We start from the raw sequence: 26,324 nt of genomic DNA on the forward strand, positions 1-26,324 counted from the left end.
AATTAAAAAAACCAAGGAACCAAACAAAAAAAAAACCCAACGAAACAAAACAATAGGTATTCATTTTGAATTAAAATCTCACTTTTTAAGCCACCCTGGTGATGTTTCTGGGTCTGTGCAGTATTCAATACAGTTATTTTCTAGGGGAAAAACACCCCCTGATGCCCTGGCCTGGCAAGGACTCGCCACCCCACGTAAAGCAATGAGGCTCCAGGGACAACGGCTGCAGCAGCCGTCTCAGAAACTTTGCCACGGCAAAAGCAGGCGGGCTGGGAGCCGCTCAAAGTCCTGTTTGTCAGCTGGCTAAAATAGCTCGCGCGGAGGTGCTGACAAACCCATACCCACACCGCAGCCCAACACCTCCAGCCCTCGCGGGGTTATCGGTGACGTTTGACTCCCGAGCATTTTTTTGCTGGCTGCCAATAGCTATTCCCCTTAGACTATTTGCTTTCGCATGCTTTCCCTTTGACACGGCTGCTATTTCTTTGCAATATGTAAACACTCAGAAGGATTTCCATGTTTGTTCTTCACCCGGCGCGGCCGGTCTTTCACAGCTCGCTGGGAGAATTGACATGAAGAAGCAGCCGTTTCGCAGGCGTTTGGGTTTTTTTTCTTTTTTCTTTTTTTTTTTTTTTAATGTGTGTGTGTGCTGTGCTGCTGCCTGTTTTCTCTAGTTTTAAATCCAATCCTGCTCTCATCTCAGCACCCCGGCACACAGCAGAAAAATGCATCGCTGTTGTCAGAAACACGACACTTGCTGTCATCCTACATGGGCGTCCTTTAATACTAGAGCCCAGCATGCTGCCAAGTATTTATTTTGTATTTCTCCTCTTCCTACAGCAACCTTTGATGATTATAAAAATTCTCTTTAAATCTAAAGCAAGCTGCTAACTTGTGGCTTTTTCTAAGAAAACTGCCTGACTTTGCCTGCAGTGCTGTAACTCTCCGTCTTAGCGCAGACTTGTTTCCAAAATGATCCTGGTATTTAGTAAGACAATTTGCATCAAAAGTAAGAAGGAACTGAAATCACTAAAAATTCTCAGGATGAATCTGGAAATTGCAGGCCCTGACTCTGATGTCACAGATTTCACACAGGCTTGATTTAATACATCTGTGGCTTTGTAAAGTCAACATACTTTGACTGATTTTTTTTTTTAAAAAAAAACCCATATAAAAATTCTCATTTACTGAGGAGAAAGTCCTCCAGGTTCTTTGCTAGGGCTGGAAAACAAGAAATCCCTTCGGCAATTTTTTTTTTTTAAATTTCATCCTAAAAAATGGAAAATTTGAAAGCTTTTAGAAACTTCCCCAAGACTTTCAAGAAAATAAGGAGTCCTGTAACCCAAAGCAGCCCCTAGCACAGTGATGGGAACCCATGTACAGGAGTTAGGTGATTCTGGCAAAGATCTAGGTGTGGAAATTTTCATAGTAGGGATTATGACCCTGATTTTCCTTCCCATGGGAATTTTGACCACAAATTCTAACCGGGAATTTCCTTAACTATCCTGACATATCTCCACGGTGAGTTCTCATTTCAACAAACTACTCCTTGCAACCAAAAATATCTTGCTGATTTTTTTTCAGGCAGATTTATTCTGTACACACGGTTACTCGGAAGTCATATTATTATATGACACATTTTAGCAAGTGCTTATTTTAAAAAAAAAAAAAAAAAGTCTTTTCCAGAAGTCAGACTGCCCCAGGTTAATGTAAACCATTATTATAAACTGATTTTATTAAACTAATTCAAAGGACTGAGTGGACTATTTCATTACAGTTTAAATCATCTCAATTTTGTTCTGTTTTAATATGATTAGGAACCTGCCACGTTTAAATAGATATCAGAGCACTGAAAGAGGGTGACCAAATCGGTGCTAGCCTGGGTGAAGATAAGGCTGATTCAATCAATGCTGATAACAGCTAAGGGTCATCGGTGTCCCTTCGGAAGCTCCTTCCAGGATTAAAGCATGCATGCATTGGGAAGGATGTTACTCTTTGCTTAGTACAAATTTTAACATATAACTAATGTAATAACAACTAAAATGCAAAACAAAGTAATTAGACTGGAAAGACATCCACATTACCATTAAGAAAATCTCATATATATATATATATATATAAACCTCTAGGTGGGATCCCATGTTTCCAGTAAATACTTTCCTTCTTCAGCTAATTCCACTGGGCAGGATGGGATGAAATATCAATGCTGGGCTCATCCTATAATCACTCTTTTTGAAGAGAAGCTTTCAGGTCTGCCTCAAATTCATCTGAAGTACCCAGAAATTTTTCATCGATTTCAACAAGCTTCAGCTCAAGCCTTTAATACGTTGTAATAAGCCTTACAACGCAAGATGAACTGAAGGAGTTTTCATTGGCAAACCTTCTAACAAAAGACGCCATGCATTTCCCAAACAAATATGCTGAAAAAGAGTCAGAGAAATAATAACATAAATGTTGATAAAATAACAAAAAAAAAAAAAAAAAGGGGGCACAGGAAATATTTCTTATCCTTATTTATTTAATAAAGAAACATAATAAACTTGAATTTTTCCAGGTACAAACAGCTTAATATGTCCTATGATATTGGCTGATATTTTCCTTGCTCTTTTCATAGCTTGAGTGATTCATGTGGTAGCCTTTATTGAACAAATCAACAGAAAAAATGGTAGCACTCACCATGCTTATAGACAGTGTGGGCCAACTATTGAGTTAGTGTCTTTAACTAAATCACTGCACCGGGAGGTTGTATCATTGCTAGATTCGGATCGGCAGCTCCATTAATAAAGATCTGCAAGTGAGGTTACTTGAAGTTTTTGAGGGGAGTTCTGCATACTGTACAAAGATACCATTCCCTCTTCAGCTCTAAAGAAATGTGCCACAAAACAATAGAAAACCCAATGGAAAACCAACCTTCCAGTTACAAAGGTTTTGAAAGTAGTTTACAATTCAGTTTTAGAAAGTTGAACTGTAAACATCTATAGCTAAGACCCTCTTTCAGATTTTTTTTCATTAAGTTTTTTTTTTCTTTTTTACATGTTTTGAGTAGAGGATAGAACCATTTGTGATTGCATCAGTACTATAGGGTCTCACAGCAATGACAATAAAATGTTCAACGCAAGGGTGAAATGACCAGAGGAAGAGCTCTTCTCTAATATAGTCAGTGACCAGCTAATCGTCTCATTACATCCCGTTCGTTACCGGGCCTGAGTCTTAATAAGAATATCAGTTGAATATTTTCTAATATAAGTTGCAAATAATTACAATATTTTTAAAACAACATGACCAACACTGCACTGCTGAGTGCAGGCTGGCTTTTTCCTTGGGTTTTAAACAGTTTGTATTATATGTGAAAAAAATCACATAAGAAATACTCCTTTTCCTTAGTATTTTTCCCTCTTCTTTTTATTCTAAAGCTTTGACAAGAAAATAATTTTACCAGTTGTCAGCCAATAAATGCTTGTTCAGCAAGTAATGAATGGTCTATTTTCTAATTAAACAGTTTCATTATAGGCAGCAGCTCGTTGCTAATGATCAATAAATCCCATTGAGAAGAAAACATTTTAATCAGCAAGTCGTGTCCTCTGAGTGTCAGCCACTCTATAAACTCACAAGATACATATATATGTATAGATATACGTATGTGTGTATATATATATATGCATATAAATATAAAAATCGCATACTCTTTCTGGGTGATATGTACAGTCAGAATAACATTACAGCATAAATACACAGGGAATCTGTATAAAGTTTCTCTAATTTGAGAAGCCTTGAGCAATTTTGTTTTTTGGGGGGGTTAGGGGTGGGGACAGAGGAAAGAATAAAGAGTGTTTTCACTTTAAGGAACGAAGAGTAGTTCCCTTAAGTTAGAATCTAATTACATACAAGATTTAAAGGCAACAAAATCCCAAGAGGAACAGCCCTATGTAATACACCATAGACATGGGGTTAAAAGGGCAAGAGAGCATGATTATAATAATACTTATATAGTATGTTTCATTCCCTTATAGCACTTTGCAACCAGAAAGTCTTACAACACCCCTGTGAGGTAGGTAAGTATTATTATCCCCATTTTACAGATGGGTAAACTGAGGCACAGATAGGTTAAATTATTTGCCTAAAAATCATGTAGTAAGAATCAGGAATAGACCCCAGGAATCCTGATGGCAAATCCTCTGAATTAAACGATAGACTACTCTCAAATGAATGCCTGAGACACCTCTCAATGAATGGAGAGAATATATTAGCCCATATTTACACAGATACATCAGCATCCTCTTGACATGTTGTCTTTACATATTCTGACTTGTTTAGAGGACAGATAACAGTGGCCATAGATAAACTTGACTGCAACATGTCGCTTTAATTCTTGTTGCCAACCCCATGCGGATTTTGACTCCTTTACAACCTGGGATGTAACTAAATGTCAATGACAATACACCTTAAATACATTCTTGGTATCTTTGCTTCTCCGAGATGAAAAGCGCAATTACTCTTCCTTAAAGTGCAATGGCTCATTACAGAAATCTCAAAATTTTCCATGAAGTCCAACCAAACCAAAGTACAATCAGTCTGAAGGTGAAAAAGAAAGAAAGTTTGTAATGATGGACTTGTCTCTGTATTCCATAAATACTTTCTCACATTCTCTTGAGGCTGAAAGTTTAATAATAAATAATAATCTATGTTAGCACGTAAAACCTCTACTTTTCTACAGCCACACATCCACCTTTCACCCCATTGTCATTTCTTTGGCCTGAAGCTGATGGACACATCAACTGTAAATATTACTTTGCCTACATGAGCATATATCTATTTTCTAGTAGATTCTTTTTATTGTTTCCTGTATTTCTTGTCCTTCCCTAGTGATCTAACTGTACCGTCGGAGAAAATGAAAGATGGACACTAAGTAGAAAGGATTCAAAACCTCAAAATTTATGTACAGATCCAGAGGCAATTCCCCTCCCACCTTCTTGATCACACTGTTGCAGCTGTTCTGCATGGTCCAATTGGCATTTTTTTAATTATTATTAGTAGTAGTAATATTAATTTTGATGCACAGGGTTTCCAGTAAGGCTGCTTAGCTCAGTGTTCCTGGGGAAAACGTAACCTATCCCACTACCTTAACAGAAACTTTGCCAGCGTAGATGGTGCTTTGGAGCACTACACACAAATGTGATGCGCTACTTCTATGGCGAGTTTGATTGCGGTATTCAAAGCAGATTCTTGAAACATACTAAAAAATTAGTGCTTTTATTAACAGTTTTACAAACAGAATCCATTACTGTCTAGTTCTCTGAAGGATAGAACAATCCATTTCTCTCATTATTTTGACATCATTTCCTTTGTTGGGTTTTTTTGTTTTGTTTTGGGTTTTTTTGTATTTCTGCTGATGAGCAGTTGCAAGTCCCGCAAGAGGGAGGACTTAGTGTAATAAACAATTAAAATGTTGCTAACTTCATAGTTTACTTTGCAACAACTTTCCTCTTCTAACGATGGGGATCCCGCAAGTTCCTATTAGCTTGACTCAGAGTTCATCATGAAGAGTGTAAGGATCATTAATCTCCATGGAAAAAGAGACTTTTTTTTTTTAAGTAAAAAAATATCAAATATAATAAATTTATGAAAGACCATTCACAACATATACAGTAAGTGTTACATTTTGCTACAGCAGCTGTGATATTTTTTTTTTCTTTTTAGAATGCAAGGTCATACATCGCCATAAGTAAACACACTAATATGAGTAAGACCTTAAATGAATGTATACAGCCAGGCTTTATCTGTGGATAGATATACACTGTGTTTACTGTTTTACAGTCTAGCATATTCTTATTCACACCGCTGATATAACAGCTATGACCCTGCAAAGATTCTTCCTGTGCATATATAAATATAAATATTGAGCCAAGTCAAAAAGAGCAGGGTCAAAGGTTATATGACTTATTAGACTCCTGTAGTTAAGGGTAAAACCTCCATTGTTTCTTTTGCAATTAATTTTTAGTAAGAAGGCTGCTTCAATCATTGTGTAGTTACAGCATTACATTCTGTAAACAGTATTTTAAAGCATTCTAAACAAACATTTAAACAATTGATTCTTTATCCTTGTCCGGTGAGAGAAGACAATCTATAGCCTCATCGCTTTTGCTCGAGTCTGTCATCTTCAGCTGGAGATTGTCACTTGTACCTCTGGTGACGCTGTCATAGGATGGAGGGAAAGATGTGGAGGACAGAGTTTCTGATTTGTCTATTGGCCTGCCGTAGTTTTCGTTCATCATGAACGCAATAAGACCCTCCTTCTCAGGTGCATCGTCCTCGAGGATACTGCCGTCAAAAGTTCTGTGCCGATACAAGTAGGATGCCTGCTTCATGGAGCGCCGAAACAAATGTCTCCTGTAGGCCCGCTGGATGACGATGGCAGAGACCTCTTCTTGTTTCCGCCTGAGAGTTGTTGTAATCGGCTCATAAGAGATCTTAGATGGATTTGCCGCCATGAACTTTTCTTCCATCTGTATTTTAAGGGCATCCATCTCTCCAGATTCTCCTAGCACCCTTTTTGTAAAAGCAAACAAAATATCTAAGCAATGGATCCTATCTCCACTGACCATGGGCAGGTCCATTGCTATGAGTTTGATTTTGTTTGGTTTCGCTATGCGCAAAGGTTCTGACAGCGCGTCTGCAAAGTCTGAAAGTGCAGAATACTCAATAAACTGAGTGGCTTCAGGGTCAAACTTCTCCCAGATTTCATAGAACATATCAAAATCATCCTCGCTTAGAGGCTCTGTACTTTCCTCAGTGGCTACACTGAAGTTCTCTAAAATAATGGCTATATACATGTTTACAACAATGAGAAATGATATAATGATATAAGTAACAAAGAATAAAATCCCTACAGCAGGGCTTCCGCAGTCTCCCTTGGAACCATTTGCATTCGGAAGGTTTGGGTCGCAATACGGTGGTCCGGTGTTTAAAATAGGGTTGAGAAGACCATCCCAGCCAGCTGATGTTGTGATTTGAAAGAGACAGAGCATGCTGTTAGCAAAGGTTTGGAAGTTGAACATGTCATCAATCCCATGCTCCTTCTTAACATAGGCAAAGTTAGCCATGCCAAAAATGGCATAAATGAACATGACCAGAAAAAGCAGGAGACCAATGTTGAACAGAGCAGGTAGGGACATCATTAAGGCAAAAAGCAGAGTTCGAATTCCTTTGGCTCCCCGGATGAGTCTTAGGATCCGGCCAATCCGAGCCAAGCGAATGACTCTGAAGAGTGTGGGAGAGAAGAAATATTTCTGGATGATGTCAGAAAGTACGGTGCCTTGAAAAGAGACAAACAGCAAGTTAGTACATGGGAAATAATCCCACATTTCCCTTTAAAGCAATCAGTCAGGACTATGGACAAAAATCAATGAAAAGTTTCCCAGATTGGAAGACCCAGTGTAAAGGGAATGGCATTGTCGTTAGTGTTTTCATGCCCATTTAATCCGTGCAGGCTTTGTTGAGACTATAAGCAAAGGTGTCAATGGTAGCAGCAGTTTTATTAAGGGAAAGCTTGTCTATTGGGAATGAGAAACCAGATTCAACTCAGATAGGACACAGATATCTGCAGCTTTTGGCCATGACCCACCTGAGAAATTTATCCTGAGTGCAGCTAGTCAGAATTTTTCTGATATAACAATATTTTTGTCTGTAAAATGTTAGCGAGCCAGCACTGAAATGCTGGTGTGCTGGGCCTGTTTTTCTGAGCCACTGCCAGAACGGTGCAGATTTCTACTGGAAATCCACTTGGTTGTTAGTTTACTTATTAATTTTTCCAGTTTCCCTGATGGGCTGAGGGGGAACTAAGGGCTCAGATTGTACTAGCAAGGAAATGAGCCTGTATCCCTGTAGCTAAACTCTTCCTGCAGAAAGAGAGCAGCTTGGTCCAGGTTGTCTAATGCCAACAGTCCCTGACTGCACTGAGCCGTGCTGAGCTCGTGTCTCCCAGCTCAGCCTGGCCCAAGTCCTCCGACGCTGAAACGACCTGGCTGATCTCGGCGCAGCACTATGACTGTGACAGCTCTGGTTAACTGGCTGCTATGGGCATATCCAGAGCATCCAGCATCAAGGCTCTGATGAGAGCTGCATGGTAATGATGCTCCCTGCATGACCCAAATCTGTGAAATCCAGGTGGTCCAAGGCCTCCAAAGCACAGGCTGCTCTCTGGGCACCAGAGATCTCCTTCACTGGGGTCCTACAGGTTCCCCAGTCCACCAGAGAGCAACAGGAGCATTAGTCAATGAGAAGATGGCTCTGTTTTCCTAACATGACATTTTTTCATTCCCTCCTTCAAAATGAAATCTTTTTTGGAAGAACCGAATTTTTGAGTTCCATCTGCTCACTGGGTTAGTTGATCATCTTCCAGTTGCTACTTTATTCCCAACTTCACTGAAAAGTCTTTTGGCAGGATTTCAGATTCACGTTTGACCTGCACTTCTGTAGCACCTAGCATATGATCTCTGGTTGGGGCTGCAGAACAGCAAAGGCACAAATTAACAGTAAAACTCTGTTTTTCTGTTTCACCCCTTGGATATATGAGAGTGTGGAGCTCTAGTGACAGCAGGGCTGAGAACAGCCAGATTCACTGCACCTGCCCAAACCTGCCCTGAAGGACTATTTCAAACCATTGTAATAAAAAGTAAATAGCAAAAGAATAGCAATTCGCATGTGCCCTTTTCATGTGGCTTTTTTACTTCCCTGTCTTTGGCTGTCATGCAGAACCGAAGTTAAGTGTATTTTGCCAGTTCTGGACCAGGTTTTAACACCATGAACCATTAAGGGTACATTGAAACCAATACTGTGGTATGATAAACCTCATCATTTTGCTGATCACACAAGTTATTGTTAGGCAGTATTATGTTATATTATAATTACATATTTAAAAATATGCTTAGGATTCAATTCTCTGAGTTGAAAGTGTATATTATTACACAAAGCCTTTAACTTTGTCTAATTCATTTTATGTCTGCTTTTTAAACTTTGGAGTTTGGGTGAAAATCCTGGTTCACCTACCTACAATAGACAGAATCACGACGACAAAGTCAAATATGTTCCAACCATTGGTGAAGTAATAATGTCTCAGAGCCAGCATTTTGATGATGCACTCTCCAGTGAAGATGGCAACAAAAAGCATGTTGATTTTATGGAGTATGTTCACTTTTTCTTGACTTTGGTCATCTGTTTCCACCATCATGGTAACCATGTTAAGGCAGATGAGAATCATGATGGAGACATCAAAGGCTTGTTTTGAAACGACATCAAAAATAAAACCTTGGTATTTGTTCTGGAGGAAAGGAGGAGATTTAGTTAGGAAATTTGAACCATGTCAAAGTGATGACATCATTTTCTCCTGATTGATCAGAAAGTAGAGGAAAAGAGACAATATACTGCTTCTGATTGGAACTTCATAAACTTAAAGATGATGATGAGTGGTTGTATGATAGAGTTTTCAAACCCATTTACTCCTAATGCTTCTTGAAACTACAAAAAAAAAGACCCTGGACTGGGGCCATGAATTCATTCAATGCAGGCATGCGGCCACTGGCATATGTAAATTGGACTTTTAGTCAATATTGCAGAACAATGCGAATTTTGTACTGCAGGTCACTGGACTTGCAAATACTGTCCAAAATCAAAACACGTAAATACTAAGTGGCTTTTACCTGGGAGTGATCACCCTTCCTACACCGGGAAGTTGAATTGCATTGATTCTATTAGATAAATATTCAGCTCACATAATGCAGCTGAATTGTGCCATTCTTACCAGTGGCCTTGGGATTGGCTTTTGAGGTTTCTTAGATCCCAGCTTTTTCATTGCATTATAATACTTTTTCTGTTCTTCTGTCATAAAGATGTCTTGGCCACCTAAGTATAGGGTGAGAACAAAGCTATTATTTTTGATGAAAAGAGCTCCACTGCCTCCATCTGAAGTTCAGGGCTGCATCCTTTTCTATTTTCTTATTTTCCTTTTCATGTAGCTTTCACCAAAATATCTAAGAAGGGCTTGATGAGATGCAGTGCTGGGAGCTGCTTATTGCATGGTGGTGAAGGGCAGGAGACACAGAGCAGTGCAGGCAGCCAAGGAGGAGCAAGACTCGGCTTCTGTCTGCACTCAAGGTAGGTCCAGGGCAAGAAGGGGAAAGAGAAGAACCTCAGCCCTTTGTTTAGAGCCTACAAAGCGGTCAGAAACACAGCTCTCGGGACAGGCTGCTCCTGCCTGACCCTGGCTGCACCCTGGGGCAGGGGATGGTGGGTTGAGGAGAACAGGTTGCACTGCTCTGAAGGACGGTGGTGGTTGTGCCTGGGGGACACCAGGGCGGTGGGTGCCTCTGCGGCAGAGCTTGTGCCAGAGATCCCATCTGCGTGGAGCTGCTTCACTGCTTTCTGTGAGGAATATACAGCCTCTATTTTCAGGACTTTCACCTTATGGAGGGATTAGAGGCTGCTACAACTGTGGTCTTGTAAAACTCCTGCGAGACCATTTCTGTGGCTGTTCTGTCAATGCCAATCTCGAGGCTAAAGCCGCTGCCTATAAATCTATCCCTTGCCCTGGTCTCTGCAGCAATCACAAGGTGATGTGTAGCATATGCACTACTTATCTTTTTCTTTTGTTGGTTGAAATTGTCAATGATGACACCAATGAAGAGGTTGAGTGTGAAGAAAGACCCGAAGATGATGAAAATCACAAAGTACAGGTACATGTATAAATTACATTCCCATTCAGGCTGCTCCTCACACTGCAAAGGCAAAAGGGAAGAGGCGAAAATGACACCAGGTCTGCACATGTCACAATATTCATGCAGTTAAAAGAAAACTATCCATTGGCAATAAATACTACGAAACAGGAAAACTCGTGTAATGCCACTAGCAGAGTCAGCGCTCCTCGGTCTCTGTTTGATGTTTACTACTGGCATCTGCAATGCCACGGTCATTTCAGCTACATTTCACTACACTGGCACAGCAATCACACTGCTTCTGAAAGTGCAACTTCAGAAGAAATCCTATAAAATGTTCTCAATTTGAACCCAGAAGGGGAAAAGAATCAATTTTCTGATTATCCCTAATCTTATAAGAACTAATGGTACTTAGAAAAAGCAGAAGTATGATCACAGTATAATTAAATGCAACTGAAAAACTGTATTGAGAGTCAGTGTATTTAGAAATACAGTATTTCTTTTATGAAGAGTAGAAATGAACGAGATCTCTTGCTGAAGGACTGAGCAACACATTCTGATAGCCCCAAATCACCGGTATCACATTTGGCAAAACTGCGCAGATTTGCCCCGCCAGCTCCAGATATCTAACCAAGACGCCAGAAGCTTGCATTCCCCTAAAGGCTGTATCTTCTCCTGTGTAACCCGTGCGTTTCATTCAGGAGCAGGGAGGATACACGTACGTGTACATGTAGTACAAGAATAAATCAACATCATAAGCTATGTTATGCAAAGATACTTCTCTGCCCTTATGATGCCATGAGGTTTTTCCACCCCTTATTCCTCCATTTGGGATTCGACTCCCTGTTGCTCAGTTCAGTCTGCCAAATTCTCAGTACCAGATAGCGACCTCAAGTAATCTTGTTCCTTTAATATTAATTAAAGAGGGAAAGGAGAAAACAAGTTCTTCAACAAAAAATAAACAAACCACACATGATGTAGCAAGGGAAATGCCTTTTTTTTCTTTTTTTTTTCTGTGTTTGTGTTTTTTGGTTTGTTTATTTTGGTTTTTTTTTTTTTTTTTTTTTTTTAAAGCAACCTGAAAGCTAAACAGGATGCAGGTAAGAACTGGGCAGTCACCAGCACCCAGAGCTTCAGCACATCTCAAGCCAGAGCTGGAAGTTCACACCAGCCTCTTTCCCTGCCAGGAGCTCCTCCTTCCACCTTGAGTGGAGCTGCTGGTTGCAGAGAAGACACTTGCTCAAGGTGAAGATATAGGGAGGATTGAGTATGTGGGTTACAGGGGAATGTAATTTAAACCCAGCGCTTTTAAAGGCGTTCCATTATCAGAAGTTAGATCCTTGGAAAATATGGCAGTCAACAGGGAGAGTGGAAGAAATAGAAAGGAAAATTTAGGTTCTTGGTAGATTCTATCTCACTCTGGAGGTACCTGACTGTGCTGGGAGTTTTGCAGTACGAATAAATAAATCAGTTGTATAGAACTCAGGGCTACATCAGTTTTAATCTCAGGGTCATGATGCTTCAGTAGCAGCTGCAAAATTGAAGGTCTGCAGCTGTCTCAACCAGAGTAATACAGGGACTGGCAACCTGCATGTATTTTGTTGCTGTTAAACACCATGAATGCTACAAAAGTCCATGGAAAAGGAAATGATTCATTTCCTTGTAGTGACATACCTCTCGTGAATCCACTGCTGCATACATAATATCCATCCAACCTTTAAACGTGGCCTGAAAAAAACCCCACAAAATACATAATTAAGCATATTAAATAAGCATATCTTGAAATGATATCATCTCTGTGATGAGTTTTCAAAAATGCAATGTTGAGCATGTCTCTTCTTTAAAGGAATTCTATCCATGTGTTTATGTTCACTTAGATATTTTAAAATCGTTCCATAATGGTTTTCTCCTGGATCCTCTCACTCATGTTTTTTGATTTGCTGCACTAGTAGGGATAAACCAGATGTTTTTAAAAGATATTTTTAAAAGGTGAGAAAACATGGCAATTGAATCTTTGGAAGTTTTGACCTTAAGTATTTCAAGTAATGAAGAGATACGGCTACGCAGGACAACTCAGAGTGCCGTCCTGCACAAATCTCGGACCAGGTGAGATGGATCCCATCCATATTCCTTGTTCAGCCTGATGGGCAGTGACTACATTGCAGGATCCCACTGAAGCTTGGATTCTGCCCTCTGTTACAACAGGGTAAATCAAGGCCCTGTTAAAACCCAGGGAGTCGCGTAAATCACAGCTGACTTGAAAGGAGCAAAGGCAATCAACACCTGATGTGAGCCTGGCCCTGGAAACTAGATTTGCTTTACTGTTCAGTTTTTTTTTTTGGTGGTTTTTTTTTTTTTTTTTTTAGATCAGGGGTTTTAAATATTATTTTTTTTTAAATTGTTTAAACAAGGAAGGATTCCAGAGAAGTCAGTGTCTCTTACTGGAACCTGCAATGGAGAAAGGGCAATGACAACACTCCTAGGAGAAACACGTAGAAGTGATTTTTACTATTCTGTAGCAAAAACCTGGCTCTTTGCTCTCAATATATGCCTCTCATTAGACACAGCCTGATGCCAAATGTACCTCGTGTTGGGTCTGACTCTGCCCTAAGCCACATTGCCTTTGTATTAGGTCTCTGGGGCTGTTTCTCATTTGACTTCTGGCCCATTTAGAATTACCCTGGATTTAAAATCAGCATGAGCAGATGATGAGGCATTTTTAGATTTATTCGTTTAATCAGATTTACACTAGCATGCATCAAAGACCCACGTCCAACATTTTTTTGCATCCTACGGACACTTAGGTTGAATTTTCTCCTGGTATGTAGGCACACAATCCCAGATAACGTTAATAGGAATTTGGTCAGTGGTTCCCAAGAGAAACCCAGGCATTTTTGTTGAGCTAGGTAGATCCAGCAGTTTTAGAAACGCTCCATTATACGCTCTCTGTTATTAAACTAAATCCTGGAGGTAACGCTGCCTTCTTATTTCCCTCTGAAGACTGCTGAGCCAAAGGAGAATGTTGTACAAAAGGTAAACCATATTTCTCATGAAAGTGTATATAAAGTAATGTTTGAAATGTTGCATTCATTTTTATCTACTGGTTGAAAGAGATTAAACCCCCCAAATCAGAACCCTTTCGAAAATCTATTCCACGGTACTGTGTGTAAAAAACACTTTAGATGTAAAGTGCTTACAGGAATGATCAGCAGTTTTATTGAAACCAATAATTATTTGAACCTGTCATGCTGATCCTCCTTAACTGTTCTAATATTTTACTTTTTATGCTGTTCTCTTTCTAATCTGATGAAAGATTTTCTGGTGTCATTATAGTCACTTGCAGCTTCCAGCTCAAAGTGACGTTCAGGAAGAGTGGACAGGATGAAACAAGAAATCCTTTCCCTGTGGCAAAAAATGATACGATCTTAGGCTGTACTTTTCTCCCACTGGGGAGGAAATATTTTCTCTTGAGTAGCTATTTTACCACTCGATGTGTACCACAGTCACAAGAGACTCTACTGCAAGGTATGGCGGTTTACAGTGATAACAGATGATGAAGTGATCTGACAAAAATAAATATTAAGAGAATGAAGTACTGTGATTTTCTCTTTTTCCCAGTTGTCCAGAAGTAAGAGAATTAAAAATCCACAGTGCTTCTGGAAAGCTTCCCTAGACACTTCATCTGCAGAGGGTAAAAGATACTGAGAATGAAAGAAATATAACACTGGGGAAAGAAATTATTTATCTGGAATTAGTAACCACTTACACTCTGGATAAGGAAGTGACAAAATCTTCATGGCAGTGTTTGTGATATTATCCTACCTGGAAGCTATCCAGAGAAACACCATTTTCTACTGAAACTGTCATGTGATGAGATTATCTACCGATAAACTCATCTTGGGATGGGATTACATTTTGTTATTTGACTGGTGGTTAGAGCTGCAATGCAGTAAATTAGTAGGGAGGAGGATAGGTGGGATGGCACTAGCTGCCCTCAAACCATTTATTGTATAACCAAATGGTGCCTTAAAATAAAACACGCCTCTAAATCTGCGAGGGGGATTTTTTTTTTTTTTTTTTTTTGTGAAAAGGACAGCAATAGAGCATAAAAATGGCTGTTGTTGACAGCACAACTACTGGTCTTCACATTTCTGAAATGCTTCTTTAAGTATTACTATTGGTGAGAGAAACTTCCTAAAGCTAAAACAGAGCCACCAACAGTACAGTCAAACACATATTTCAGCTGGCTATGCCAGCTCCACTATCTCCTGGCTTTTCTGCTGAATTTTTCAGTTTGTTCAATTTCACCATAGCAGCAAATTTATACCAAACATTTATTTTTTTTTTTTTTTTTCGTTAAGACGATTTGCTGGGGAGGGCACCACCAAGCGTTGGACCCACCAGAACACCCCAGAGGTCTGTGCTGCGCTGGGCTACACGGGCTCCAAGGGCACTGCCTCTGCTCGCCTCGAACTTCCACCAGTAATTCCTCGTGGAAATACTGCTTACTCCTGATCTTTGGACTTACTCCTGATCATGGACAAATCTACCCTGGCACACAAATTTATGGTTTGTTCAGAAGCACACTGATATTTTTTTTTTTGCACATTTTGCATCCACAGTGAAAGTAAAATCTAGCGTTACAGTTTACAGAAGTGCAAGACATCGTGTAACTCAGTAACTTTAGACACATGCTGCTGTCTCATGACCATTTTGTAGCTGATTTATGAGCTCCGTTGTGACTTTGAACCTGGCATGAGGGGTTGATTTAACTCTACAGCTCCTGATTGCCGTACTGGTCTAGGAGTGCTTCTGTTATCTTCCCATTCCTTATCTGTGCCCCAGAGTGACAAAGAGTTGTAGGACATATTAGATGTAAGTCTGTTCTTGTCAAAGGAGAACTTTTCCAAGCAAGCCAGATGCGGTGTGAGAGACCACTTGTTTTCTTGGTGTTCTTCAATAGATGGCTGAAATTTCAAGATACGTTGCAAAAAGCAAAAACAAAACAAAACAAAACAATGTGGAGGTGATCATAATGTGAAGGGAAGGATTCTGCAAGGGAAATGCAAAACTCCTACTGGAAATTTAAGCTATTTCTTTGTTAAGCTCAAATACAGATTTATAGAACATAGGTACTGTGATCTGCAAACCAATTCTGGAAATATAGAAAAAGCATTACTGAAGCACTGGGTTGTAGCAATAATTTTTTCCTAATAGATTAGGGTGTTAAGGGTGTTAAATCCCTTGAAGAGTGAACCATCCTTCTTGCAAATTAAAAAGTTGTGATAATAAAGATCTTTTCCTCTCCATGAATGAAGCATTTTTCTTGCTTGTAGAGTAAGCAGCGACTAACTCCTATTTTAGGAATCTGTTGTGAGACAGCGCATTTTTTAGCGGAGAAGCTTGAAACTTGACTGACCACCTCATATGAACGTTTTCTGACTCATTAATTCAAAGTGGCATCTCCAGAACGACATGATGGATCATAAGCAAGGTAGGAAAAAGGAAAGGATATTTGTGGAAAGTTTCACGCAGTTCTCCACTATATTGTCAGAAAGTTTGCCTCTGGAGAGTAGTGAGTCTTAAAGTTTTCATAGTAGCAACTTCTCATTTCTTTCAAGGATGCTGTAGAAGTGAAGACAGAACATTAGGCAGACAGATTTGTTTTACATATTTCCATTCTGATTTTCAGACACATCCAGACATCCAAAGGTAACTTCAGAGTCATTTAAAGAGTGTGTTGCGGCAGCTGAAAATGTCAACAGTCAAAAGATGAGTCCCACTTAAAAGCTCATATTTTGGATCCCAGAGGGTTGTAACCAAAATGCTTATCTCATCATTGCTACTCACTGTCTCAGCATGCACAAAGACGCATCGATGTGTCTGTCTCTTTAGGAGAGCTGAGCTGTTAACCGATCCCCTGCAATTCCTACAGTAGTTTGCTCATGAAATGTGACTCCACATGGAGGATATTTGGCAAGGAGCACCTGTAACCGACACTCCTCGGCTGGAGTCTGGCAAAGGAGATCCAGATGTTTGGACCCCTTCTCTGTGGGTGTCATCTTTACACTTTAGTGCTTAAGACTGTCGTTAGAGCTCCAAGTGCAGGATGAAAGTTAAAATAAATCCCCTAATGGCATCTGGCTCCTGCCATAGAGGTTGAGCAAGGGTTTAGGGCTCCCTCATTTCCTGCCATAATCAGTTTGTCCAGCCTGCACAGGCTGTAGGTTTATGGCACTTCTTTTGTACTTCTGCAACTGGAGAATCTACTTCCCTGCTATGCAACACAGGATCACAGTTTTGAAAGAAACCTTCAGTGTGATCAAGTCCATTTTCAGCTGGGAAACAGCAGAACAAGACCGTCCCTTTATAAATGTGCTGAGAACCACCGTACGACCAGTGATGTTTTTGCTGCCATCGCTGATCCCAACAGAAGGCCATCCCACCTGCTGAATGCAACCAGTATCACCACTGCCAAGTGCCCAGGAACTGATACTGCAGAACAGACTGCTTCAGGATACTCCTTAGGCACTGCCAATTTATGAAAAGTTGCAGATTTTCAGAAAACTGGAGCTTGAGTCTTATAAAAGTAATGGTGAAGGACTAACTACTCTGATGGAGTTTTTCACCAAACAAACTAGGCAACCCTTATGCAATCATGGAGGAGATAAGAAGCTTCAGGTAAGGCATAATATTTTAAACCTGGAAATTTTTGCTCAGGTAGATTGGATATTTAAATAAAAGACAAAGAAATTACTATATAGAATGGAAAATCTAATTAAAGATGTTCAAAGTGAATTAATCTTCCCTGCATGGGTGAGCTGAATGTCATAATTACATGCAAAAGATAAAAGCTCTTGCTCTCAGCAAGTTCAGTTTTATGTCATGGAAAGAACCAACAGTGGTTGTGCCCATTCTGACCTTTCTGCTTGCCAAAGGGTATGAAAGCAAAGACTCGATGGACAGTGGTCAGAAGATCTCAAACTCAGGTGTATGTGTACCAGGAACAGAGTATATAAGGATACGCATTTCTACAAGAAAGGAAACCTACTTCATGGAGCTATTTCGTGCGTCTATGACAAAGAAAAAAGATCTGGGAGAAAGCAAATTTGTATCACAGGAAGGAGAAGGACTGACAGATCTGATGGGGGACCAGTGGGAGGCCCATGCCCTCCTGGAAGGGCGGGTGGGAGTCTCGTGCAGTACCTTATCACATTGCAAAGGGTGGATGTCTATATGTGACAACTGAATTGAGCTCCCAGCATTCAAGTTTTTATCCCAGAAGCAAGGAAAGCCATCACAGGCACCTCAAGGCAGTAACCTCCCTGTCCACGGATGTAGGGAGGGACTCGCTTCACTCTGCGTACATGAAATGCAACACAACACCCCAAGTGCGTATCCAGCCCTTGTCATCACATTTGCTTCAGGACAAATTAGGAACAGCAGAAATAAATATCATTACCGCTCTTTCACATGAGGGCCCCATGGAATTGCAACACAAGGCAATTTGTCTGAAACCACTCAGCAGTCCAGCGGCAGAGCCTGGAGAAGAAGATGGAGTCTCCCATGGCTCTATCCATTAGGCTGTGCTGTGTCACAACACAGTAAATCCCTGCACATGCAACCCGTTTATCCATGTTTTACGTTTGCTGCTGAAAAAGTGGCTTACTTTTGTCTTTATAGATCAAATATTGCCACCATTTTTGAACCTCACAGAGTGTCTTCTCTGATATGCTCTTGCCACCTTCCCAGAGAGATGGAAGAGACTCCATAGAGTCACAGCAAATTGATCACCACCATGTTTCATAGCTAGGTTCAATCTGACTCATTATGTTTAGCAGGTGGAAATGAGGTGAGGAACCAGAATGAGAGGCACCAGTGTCCTTCTTGAACATCTCCATGGAAGGTGAGCAGAGGACTGTAAATTAAGATTCCTTTGTGACTCCAGCTTTATGCAGTAACTTCAGTTGAGTAACTGAAGCTACTGAAACTCCATTTTTTTTCCCATCAGGGTATAGTGAAGACCCAGGCAGCTCAAGAAGGCCAGTGCACTCTGTCTGCATGAACAATCCTTCCTTGACCATGACTTTTTGTTTCTGGAACTGAACTTTTCTCTGGATTACAATGTTGAAAAAATGGTCTTTAACTCATCTCAATAGTCCAATCACCTCCTAGAGGACTACATTAATGATGCACCAGAAACTCAGATTAAAACTAGAAGCTGCCATAAATATCTCTAGGCCAAATTAATACACCAAATGAGAGTCATTTACTCTTGAGGAAAGGCATTCCCCTGATAGGTAAGGCTGAAAAACCCAGAAAAACAGAGATTAACCCAAGCCTTTAAACTGATTATTTCAGGGGGAACAAGCAACATTTGCCCATTAATTTAGTTTCTGATGGTCACACTTACCACTTGTAGCAGAGCCAGGTACCCAGCACCAACATTATCGAAGTTAACTTTAACTTTTGTCCAGTAAAACGTGCCTGACACATTATAGAGTATACAGTCACTCATGTTGTTAATAATTTTAGAGTCTAAAGGCATATCTCCTTCTGTCTTATTAATGCACTTCCCAAATTTCCCAGCAAACAGGTTCACTCCCATGATGCTAAAGATAAGCCAGAAGATGAGGCAGACGAGCAGAACGTTCATGATGGAAGGGATGGCTCCCACAAGGGCGTTGACCACCACCTTGGGTGAAACAGGAGAGAAAAAACAGAATTAATGTCAGCACTTCTATAGACACTTTGCTAACAAGCTGTAGTGCACCCTTGATTAACTAGGCTGAACCCTCACATGGTGACAGGTGGATAACTACAAACACTACTTAAGGAGCCAGACCACCATTAAAGGCTTCACACATGATTTTTTTTTTTTTTTCCTTTTGTAATTGAAGAGCTAATCTGTTGTCATCCCACATAAGATGATGTTTTTTTCAAGAAGAATCTTTTGATTCAGGAGCAATCTGTGAAGTCATCGTGTCCTCTCAGATTCTACTGGATAATACACTTCAGTCAAACTAATAATCTAATAATCATATGATCAATTTGAAACAGCTGGGGTACATCACAGTGTCTCAAAACAGACCGAAAAAGATTTCTGAAATCTTTTACTGAACTCAGGCCTCCATAGTCCTTGGGATGTGAACTCTAGCTGTGATAAATTTTAGTTATTTAAATAATAACTGATTGAGACATACTGTACTAAGTCAACTTCCCCGGTCTGTTCAGTATGTATGATTAAAACAGTGAAACTATACTAATTTAACAAAAAAAAAATGCATTATTTTTTCCTGTGACATGCTGTAGATTTCCTCCACACCAACCCAGGCAGGGCTGTAAACCCCTGTGTAAAACCATACATTTTTCTGAGGGAAGCACACTGTCACAAAATGTAGTTTTCCCCTTCCTATGTCAGCAAGGTTCCTCCATATTCACAGCTTTTGGACATGCTGCCATTGCAGAGCCCCGGCAAAGCTGCCTGACGGCATTGCTGCAGACACCAGCCCCACTGCATGAATTTGTCTCCATCTCTGTCTCATGCTTTGGAGATTAAAATCTGGTCGGCAGACACTAAGCTCTTCCTCTTCTCCACCTACATTTCTGAAACTGAGACAAGGTGATATTGATCCATAAAAATTAAATTTTATTCAATTGTGAATCTGATTATGGAAAATGTCAGCTCTTGTTTTCTCTCATACTAGTGTCCAATTTTCTGACAAGCTAATAATCTAACATTCGTTTCCCCATCATTTTTGCATTGCTGAGGAAGAAAAATACCTGGAAGAGTGAAATGGCTTTTTTTGATGCATGTATAGAGCAGCTTCGTCTAAAATATACAATACACAATACAAAATTATGCGGATATCTCAAAACCCAGATTTATATTTTGTGCATTTATGAATGAAGCTAATTTTCACACAGGAAAAGCTGCTTGACCGATTCCCCCCCTGTACAGGCCCATTCCTGATGATTTTTCAAGGTGGTTTTTTCAATTTTAATTTTTTTCTAATTTTATCTTTCAGTTTTGGTCATTAATCAATTTCTAACTTCATTGGTTTAAGATTAAATTTACTGGGTAAACCAAAATGCCAAATAATTTCCAAATCAAGGGTTTATTCGGATATAGCCTTGGCCCTTGTCAAAGTAGCTTTCATTTGCTGCTATGTGGAACAATATTTTTGTTCAATTTTAATCCATGCCAGCACAAAGCCACTGCACTTTTTGTACATATGCCGCTGAACCCGTGAGCCCTGTGACAGGACACAGGCATCCAGGTTTCAGCAGTGCAAGCCATGGCCGTGCCTGCATCCTGGTTTGTGGTTTGGTTTTTTTTTTAGTTCCTTCTGCTGAATTATGTTCAATGGCTTGTAGATAACAAAACACGACATGAGGCTGGAGCAAATCCTGTAACACCTCTTCAAATGAATTATTAACAGGGGATTTCATTCTTCTCTCACTGCTTCTGTTCTTACACCAGCGTGATGCCATTTGGTTTGCTGGAAGCACTCCTGATTTGCACTGAGACAAGTGAGAGAACTTACAGACCTGAATACATAAAGGCAAATTATTATCATAAATTCAAGTTAAAAGTTCAGCTGCAAACCTTGCCATGGAAAGGGCTGAATTTCTGTTGCATCTAGGAACAGAAACATATATAGCTGTTTATAAGAGAAGGTTTCATACCTCTTGATTTCCATCAATACCTTTATAGGAGATGACACCTTCCAGGTGACTTCTTTAGGGATAGGCTAGAAACTGAGAGACCCTCTGCCCTAATTCACAGTGATGCAAATATATAGCCTGTGCCTGGCCCCCAGCTCTCCTGATCTCATGGGCCACCTCCTCAGCCAAAGCTGATTCAGAATTTAAATCCAGAAACAGACTTACACGATGCCTTAATCCTCCCTTTGCCACAGCAGAGCCCACGAGACTTCCCGACGCAATTTCAGCCCCAGGCTTTAACTCCTACCCAAGCCTGGGCACAGCTTTTGCAAAGACATCTAATTTACAGCGTCATGATTTCAAATAACAGACAAAAAATTTGTTATTAGATAATCTATTCCTGGTGTCCTCTGCCCTCACTGTTACAAACAGATGCTGTATTTTTAGGTTGAATTTGTTGAACTTGAGGCACTAATCAACTGCTGTTAGACATCTTCTCCTACCACCCCAGTCTTCACTGTGGCTGAATTGCCACTGAACGTTACTTTGGGTAATTAGAAAAAACCCAGAGCTTCTTTCTAACTATCATCATTCCTTCAGATTTCTAGTCATGCTGCAGAGACTTTCCCATTTTTAACACCCCATTTCCAGCAGTTTGGTGGAATTCCAGTATCGAAGCACTGCCCTCTCCCTCTGCTTGCTGAATTATTTCCCTGTGTATTGAGGGATTGTGTTAGTCACCTCATTATCGGACCTGCCCAAAAGCTCGTGCCCTGTTGAACGGTCATCCTGATCCCTAAGTCCTTCTCAGATGCTGTTTTCCAAGAAACGTCCCCCAGAGTGACCTACTTTCCTCCTCCCGAGGTGTACGATGTATGTGGTTTTATTAAAATGCATGTTGTACCATTGATCTGTTTCTCACTGTGATCCAGATCAGTCAGTATAATTCCCTTATGCGTAATATCACTTACTACTCTGCTCACTTTGTGTGTTGTCAGCAAAGATTTTATATTTTCTTCCAGATGCTCTTAAAGTCCAGATTAAGGACAGTTCTTATGCTGAAGCATCCCTCACCCTGAGACACTCATCAGCAAATTTACAGTGTCATCACTGTTTACAATTACTTTTCGAGATCCATCACCCATTTTAAATTAATTTAAAATATGTTTACTTGGCTTGGTACAAAGCTCGTGTTTTCATCACTATGTCCCGTGGTATCAGATTCCTCTCTGAAATCTAAGGATATTATATCAGTGCAGTTACCGTCATCAGCATAATTTGTAATCAAATCAAAGGACCATATCAGTTTTACAAGAACTATTCCCATGAAATCATGCTAACTAGCATTAATTATGCTATTTCTTTCCTGCATGTATCTTGTAGCAGCCTCACCATGACTTTGCCTAGTATCATTTTCACTTTAAATGGTCTATCATCATCCCACTCATCCTTTTAAAATACTGCAATAACCTCCCTTGCTGGGAAGAAACTCGAAGGGAAGAGGCACCTCTGAAATAATTCCCTGATGGACCACAAATGAGGAGACATGGGAGACTTCACGGTTCGGGACACGCAGACCTAAGTTAATTTACACTGGGGTCTAATACGGCCGGGAAAGCGGTGGGTGACGCAGGGTGGTGGCACGTGCATAGCACCTCCAGGGTCTGCAGTGATTGTCAAGTGGGATACTGGTCTCACTGAGGTCTTTTTTGGGGACAGAGTGGCAAATGGCAACAGTTCAGCCTTACTGTGCAGACCTCTCACAGGATGGGAGCTGCTGAGATGTGTGTCAAACTCGGACGGGTCCCGGCCTGTTTGAAGACAGGGAAGGAACTGAAGTCTGATGGTAACAGGTCCTCTTGGCCATCCAAGTGCTGCTCTGTGCCTTTGCCTCAGGACCAATCGTTTCCAAAATTTAGGTACAGCCTCAATGAAATAAGTCTCTTACTGCAGTATAAATGAGAACTTTCTTGTTCCTGCTCTAGCCGTACAGAAATCTTTCAGTTATTCAAGAAAAAGACATTATAATAGAGCAAACTATTATTATTTTCTTTCCATCAGTGTTTGCTTCTCAACATTATCATTATTTAATCCATCACTGCGCTGGTAATTTTCCTGTGCATTCTGGAGCATATGAACTCCTAATAATGAAAAGTCTAACTGTCCCTAGTCATGTTAAGTGTGGTTAGACAAACTAAAAATAAAATGATTTGATTTTCCAATAGCACGTATTCTCAATTACACTTTATCATAGTTTACAAGCTAATTCACTACCCCCGATAGCTCAGAAAGACTGAATATATTTCAGCCACAACAATGGTGCAGGGAAGAAAAGGGATGTTGATTCAGGGACCAGGGGAGCCTACAAATATGAGCATGTTAAGAAGAACACCTGTTGGGCTGATCAGTGTGTCTATGCCATGTAGGATTTCCACCAAGCCAACCTCTTGCTATTCTCAGAAAGCCTCTCGATAGAGATGTGAACTTTTCACATTATTTCTTTCCTATTTCAATCTCACTTGTCTGATGCTTTGGGCTAGTCTTCCCACTGCTTTTCAGGTTTGAATCCTGCAAAGTCATGAGTGAACATTCTCATGTCAGCTTAGAACATCTTAAAGGGGTTTCACTTGAACTTGCAAAACGGCCAGTAGAAGCTAAGCCTTCATAAGCCCGATTTAAATTGATTTGAGAGAGTCCATGCAGACATCACTCTGGTAGTTAAACTAGTGCAGCTTTAGCTGATATCATCATTTGCTCAATTTGCATATGTTTAATAAAGACTTGGAGTGAGGTCATCAGATGACATAGGAGTGAGAGCTTTAATTAACGTCAGTAGTGCAACATCACCTTGTGCCAGCTGAGGATCTGCAGTTTGCTTTTGTTTTATTTTGTGAATAACCTTTAAAATATTGCCTGTGTTTGCTGAGAAGAGTGCGGTGAACAAAGCAATTCAGGTTTGGGTGCCCAGATGAATAGAGCCTCTTGAATCTTTTTGTATTAGTACTAACACAGAGGAGAGCGGTCTGCAACTAGATTTGTCTCATCTTCATCCTCAAAAAGAATGTGATTTAGATAAGCACAAGGTCTGTGGGACAAAGGCATTGATCTCCAATTCTGATCATCCACAGAAGAGGCAAAGCGTGGGTACAGGGTTTTCATAAGTTGCTATGTCACCATATTTCCTGCGTTACCTCGGTCGTTAGGCTCTCTAGCCTTCAGTCTGTTTTACTGCAAGGGTATTGCGACAAGAACAGTTAATTGGTAGGAACTCAGTGCATGAACTACACATTTTACTCACTGATCATTCAGACCAAAATTTTGTCTACAGGAAAGCTTTGCCATGAATACACCTCAGTATGAAAGCTGTAGCCTTTTCCTTGCCCTACTAGAGAGATTTGGGATCATCAGACAATGTAAGTTGCTTTACCTGTAATTTTATCACAGATTTGCTTCATCTTACTATGCAATCTGCAAGATTAACAGTAACCTTGGCTCATACAGAACACAGTTGTCATCATCTGCATGTCATACATGGTGCAAGGAGTTAAATAAAGTGCCTATCTAGACAGTAACTGATTAATGTAGCAGGTAGGCTTAACAAATAAACAGGTATGCTGTGTGGGTACAGCCACGCTGGCAGAGGAATGCAGAAGGGAAAGAGATTGAGGCACAAGATGGAGCAACAAACACAAGCTACATGGTTTTAATGTTAATCCTGACATTCCACATTTAAACTGCAATCTGTTCAAAGGAAAGATTTTATACATTCACTCATTTGCTTTCCCTATCTTTGGCATTTCTAATTTTTGCTTTAATTATTAGTGAAACAGTCCTTAAGAACTTTCCCAGTCAGCCTCATTTTAATACATGTCAAAAGCAGGGAGCAAACTAGTAGCTTGGTTATTCCCCTGGTACGCCTTGTAATTGAGAGGTAATTGTTAGCCAGATGCTTCCTTGGTCAAAAAGCTGTTTTTTAAAGTGCAATATGACAGGTTAGGCAGCATGATTAGTTTATCATTAAATTCACCAGAGGATAAAGCTGTAATGATACAATTGCAAATAAGACAAAGGAGGGATTTCTGATTTTGTTGTTTTGATACAGCATTATCATTCAGTTCCTTTTGCAGACCAAATGAAGACAAAACCACGTGCAACTGTTCCCTGTTAGATGCTTGATGTCACACAGTTGAGCTTTGATCGATGCTTTAGCTATTCTTACCCTCATCCCTTCGAATCGTGACAATGCTCTTAATGGTCGCAGGGCTCGGAGGGTCCTGAGGGATTTAATGGGACCCATCTCGGAGTATCCAAGTGTATTGGCTATGAGGCTTATTAAAGAGACCTGAATGGAGACACAAAGCAAAAATCCAATCGGTTAGTACAGTCCTGCCATTTTCCTTCTCTTAGGACTTTCCTTTCTGAAAAGAAACAGCTGGTTTGTTGGAAACAGCTGGAACAGTGGACAAAACCCCCAAACATTAAATGGAAGTCATTAAATTAGACCAACCCAGAAAAAAGGACGTTTTTAGATCCACACATATACAGAACTCTTACCAACTCACAAAACCTTTGTTTACACTTTAATGCAAAATTTATAGAAATACAGACTTTCAAAGATGTTGGTTTTCTTTTAACTAAGCACACAGAAATCCTCGTAATGCCGGCTTGCACAAAGTGGATGAGAAAGGAGATCACCATTACAAAACTACCACTCTGTGACGCCTGTGCTGTAGGTTTCCTGTACACTCCCCAAGGTGTGTGTATCTTCCACTATTGAAAATATGATGAGTCACCTAAGTGTTATAATTTAGGGTTTTCTGGATGAAAGCACCTGTAAGACCTAACCACTTCCAGCAGAGATAAAAGATTTTAGCATTACCATTCAATTACCAATCTTAAACTTACTGATTAGAAACAAGTCCTCTAGATTGCTGCTAGGCATGACTTCAT

At 40.2% G+C, this 26,324-nt stretch overlaps 1 protein-coding gene across 5 annotated transcripts in view; it reads right to left on the reverse strand.

The window, feature by feature from the left end:
• Window positions 1-5,223: 5,223 nt before the first annotated feature.
• The window catches only part of SCN5A (sodium voltage-gated channel alpha subunit 5), a 218,959-nt gene continuing 197,858 nt past the window's right edge, over window positions 5,224-26,324 (reverse strand). For all 5 annotated transcript variants that reach the window (XM_075746729.1, XM_075746728.1, XM_075746727.1 and 2 more), the window contains 7 exons: window positions 25,594-25,716; window positions 19,120-19,401; window positions 12,381-12,434; window positions 10,628-10,769; window positions 9,797-9,897; window positions 9,046-9,316; window positions 5,224-7,312 (listed from right to left, as the gene is read on the reverse strand). In XM_075746729.1, the coding sequence (XP_075602844.1) occupies window positions 6,078-7,312; window positions 9,046-9,316; window positions 9,797-9,897; window positions 10,628-10,769; window positions 12,381-12,434; window positions 19,120-19,401; window positions 25,594-25,716 (2,208 nt within the window). In that variant the 3' untranslated portion in view covers window positions 5,224-6,077. The remainder of the gene's footprint in view (window positions 7,313-9,045; window positions 9,317-9,796; window positions 9,898-10,627; window positions 10,770-12,380; window positions 12,435-19,119; window positions 19,402-25,593; window positions 25,717-26,324) is intronic.

Source organism: Balearica regulorum, chromosome 2, assembly GCF_011004875.1.
Source record: "Balearica regulorum gibbericeps isolate bBalReg1 chromosome 2, bBalReg1.pri, whole genome shotgun sequence".
NCBI lineage: Eukaryota > Metazoa > Chordata > Aves > Gruiformes > Gruidae > Balearica > Balearica regulorum.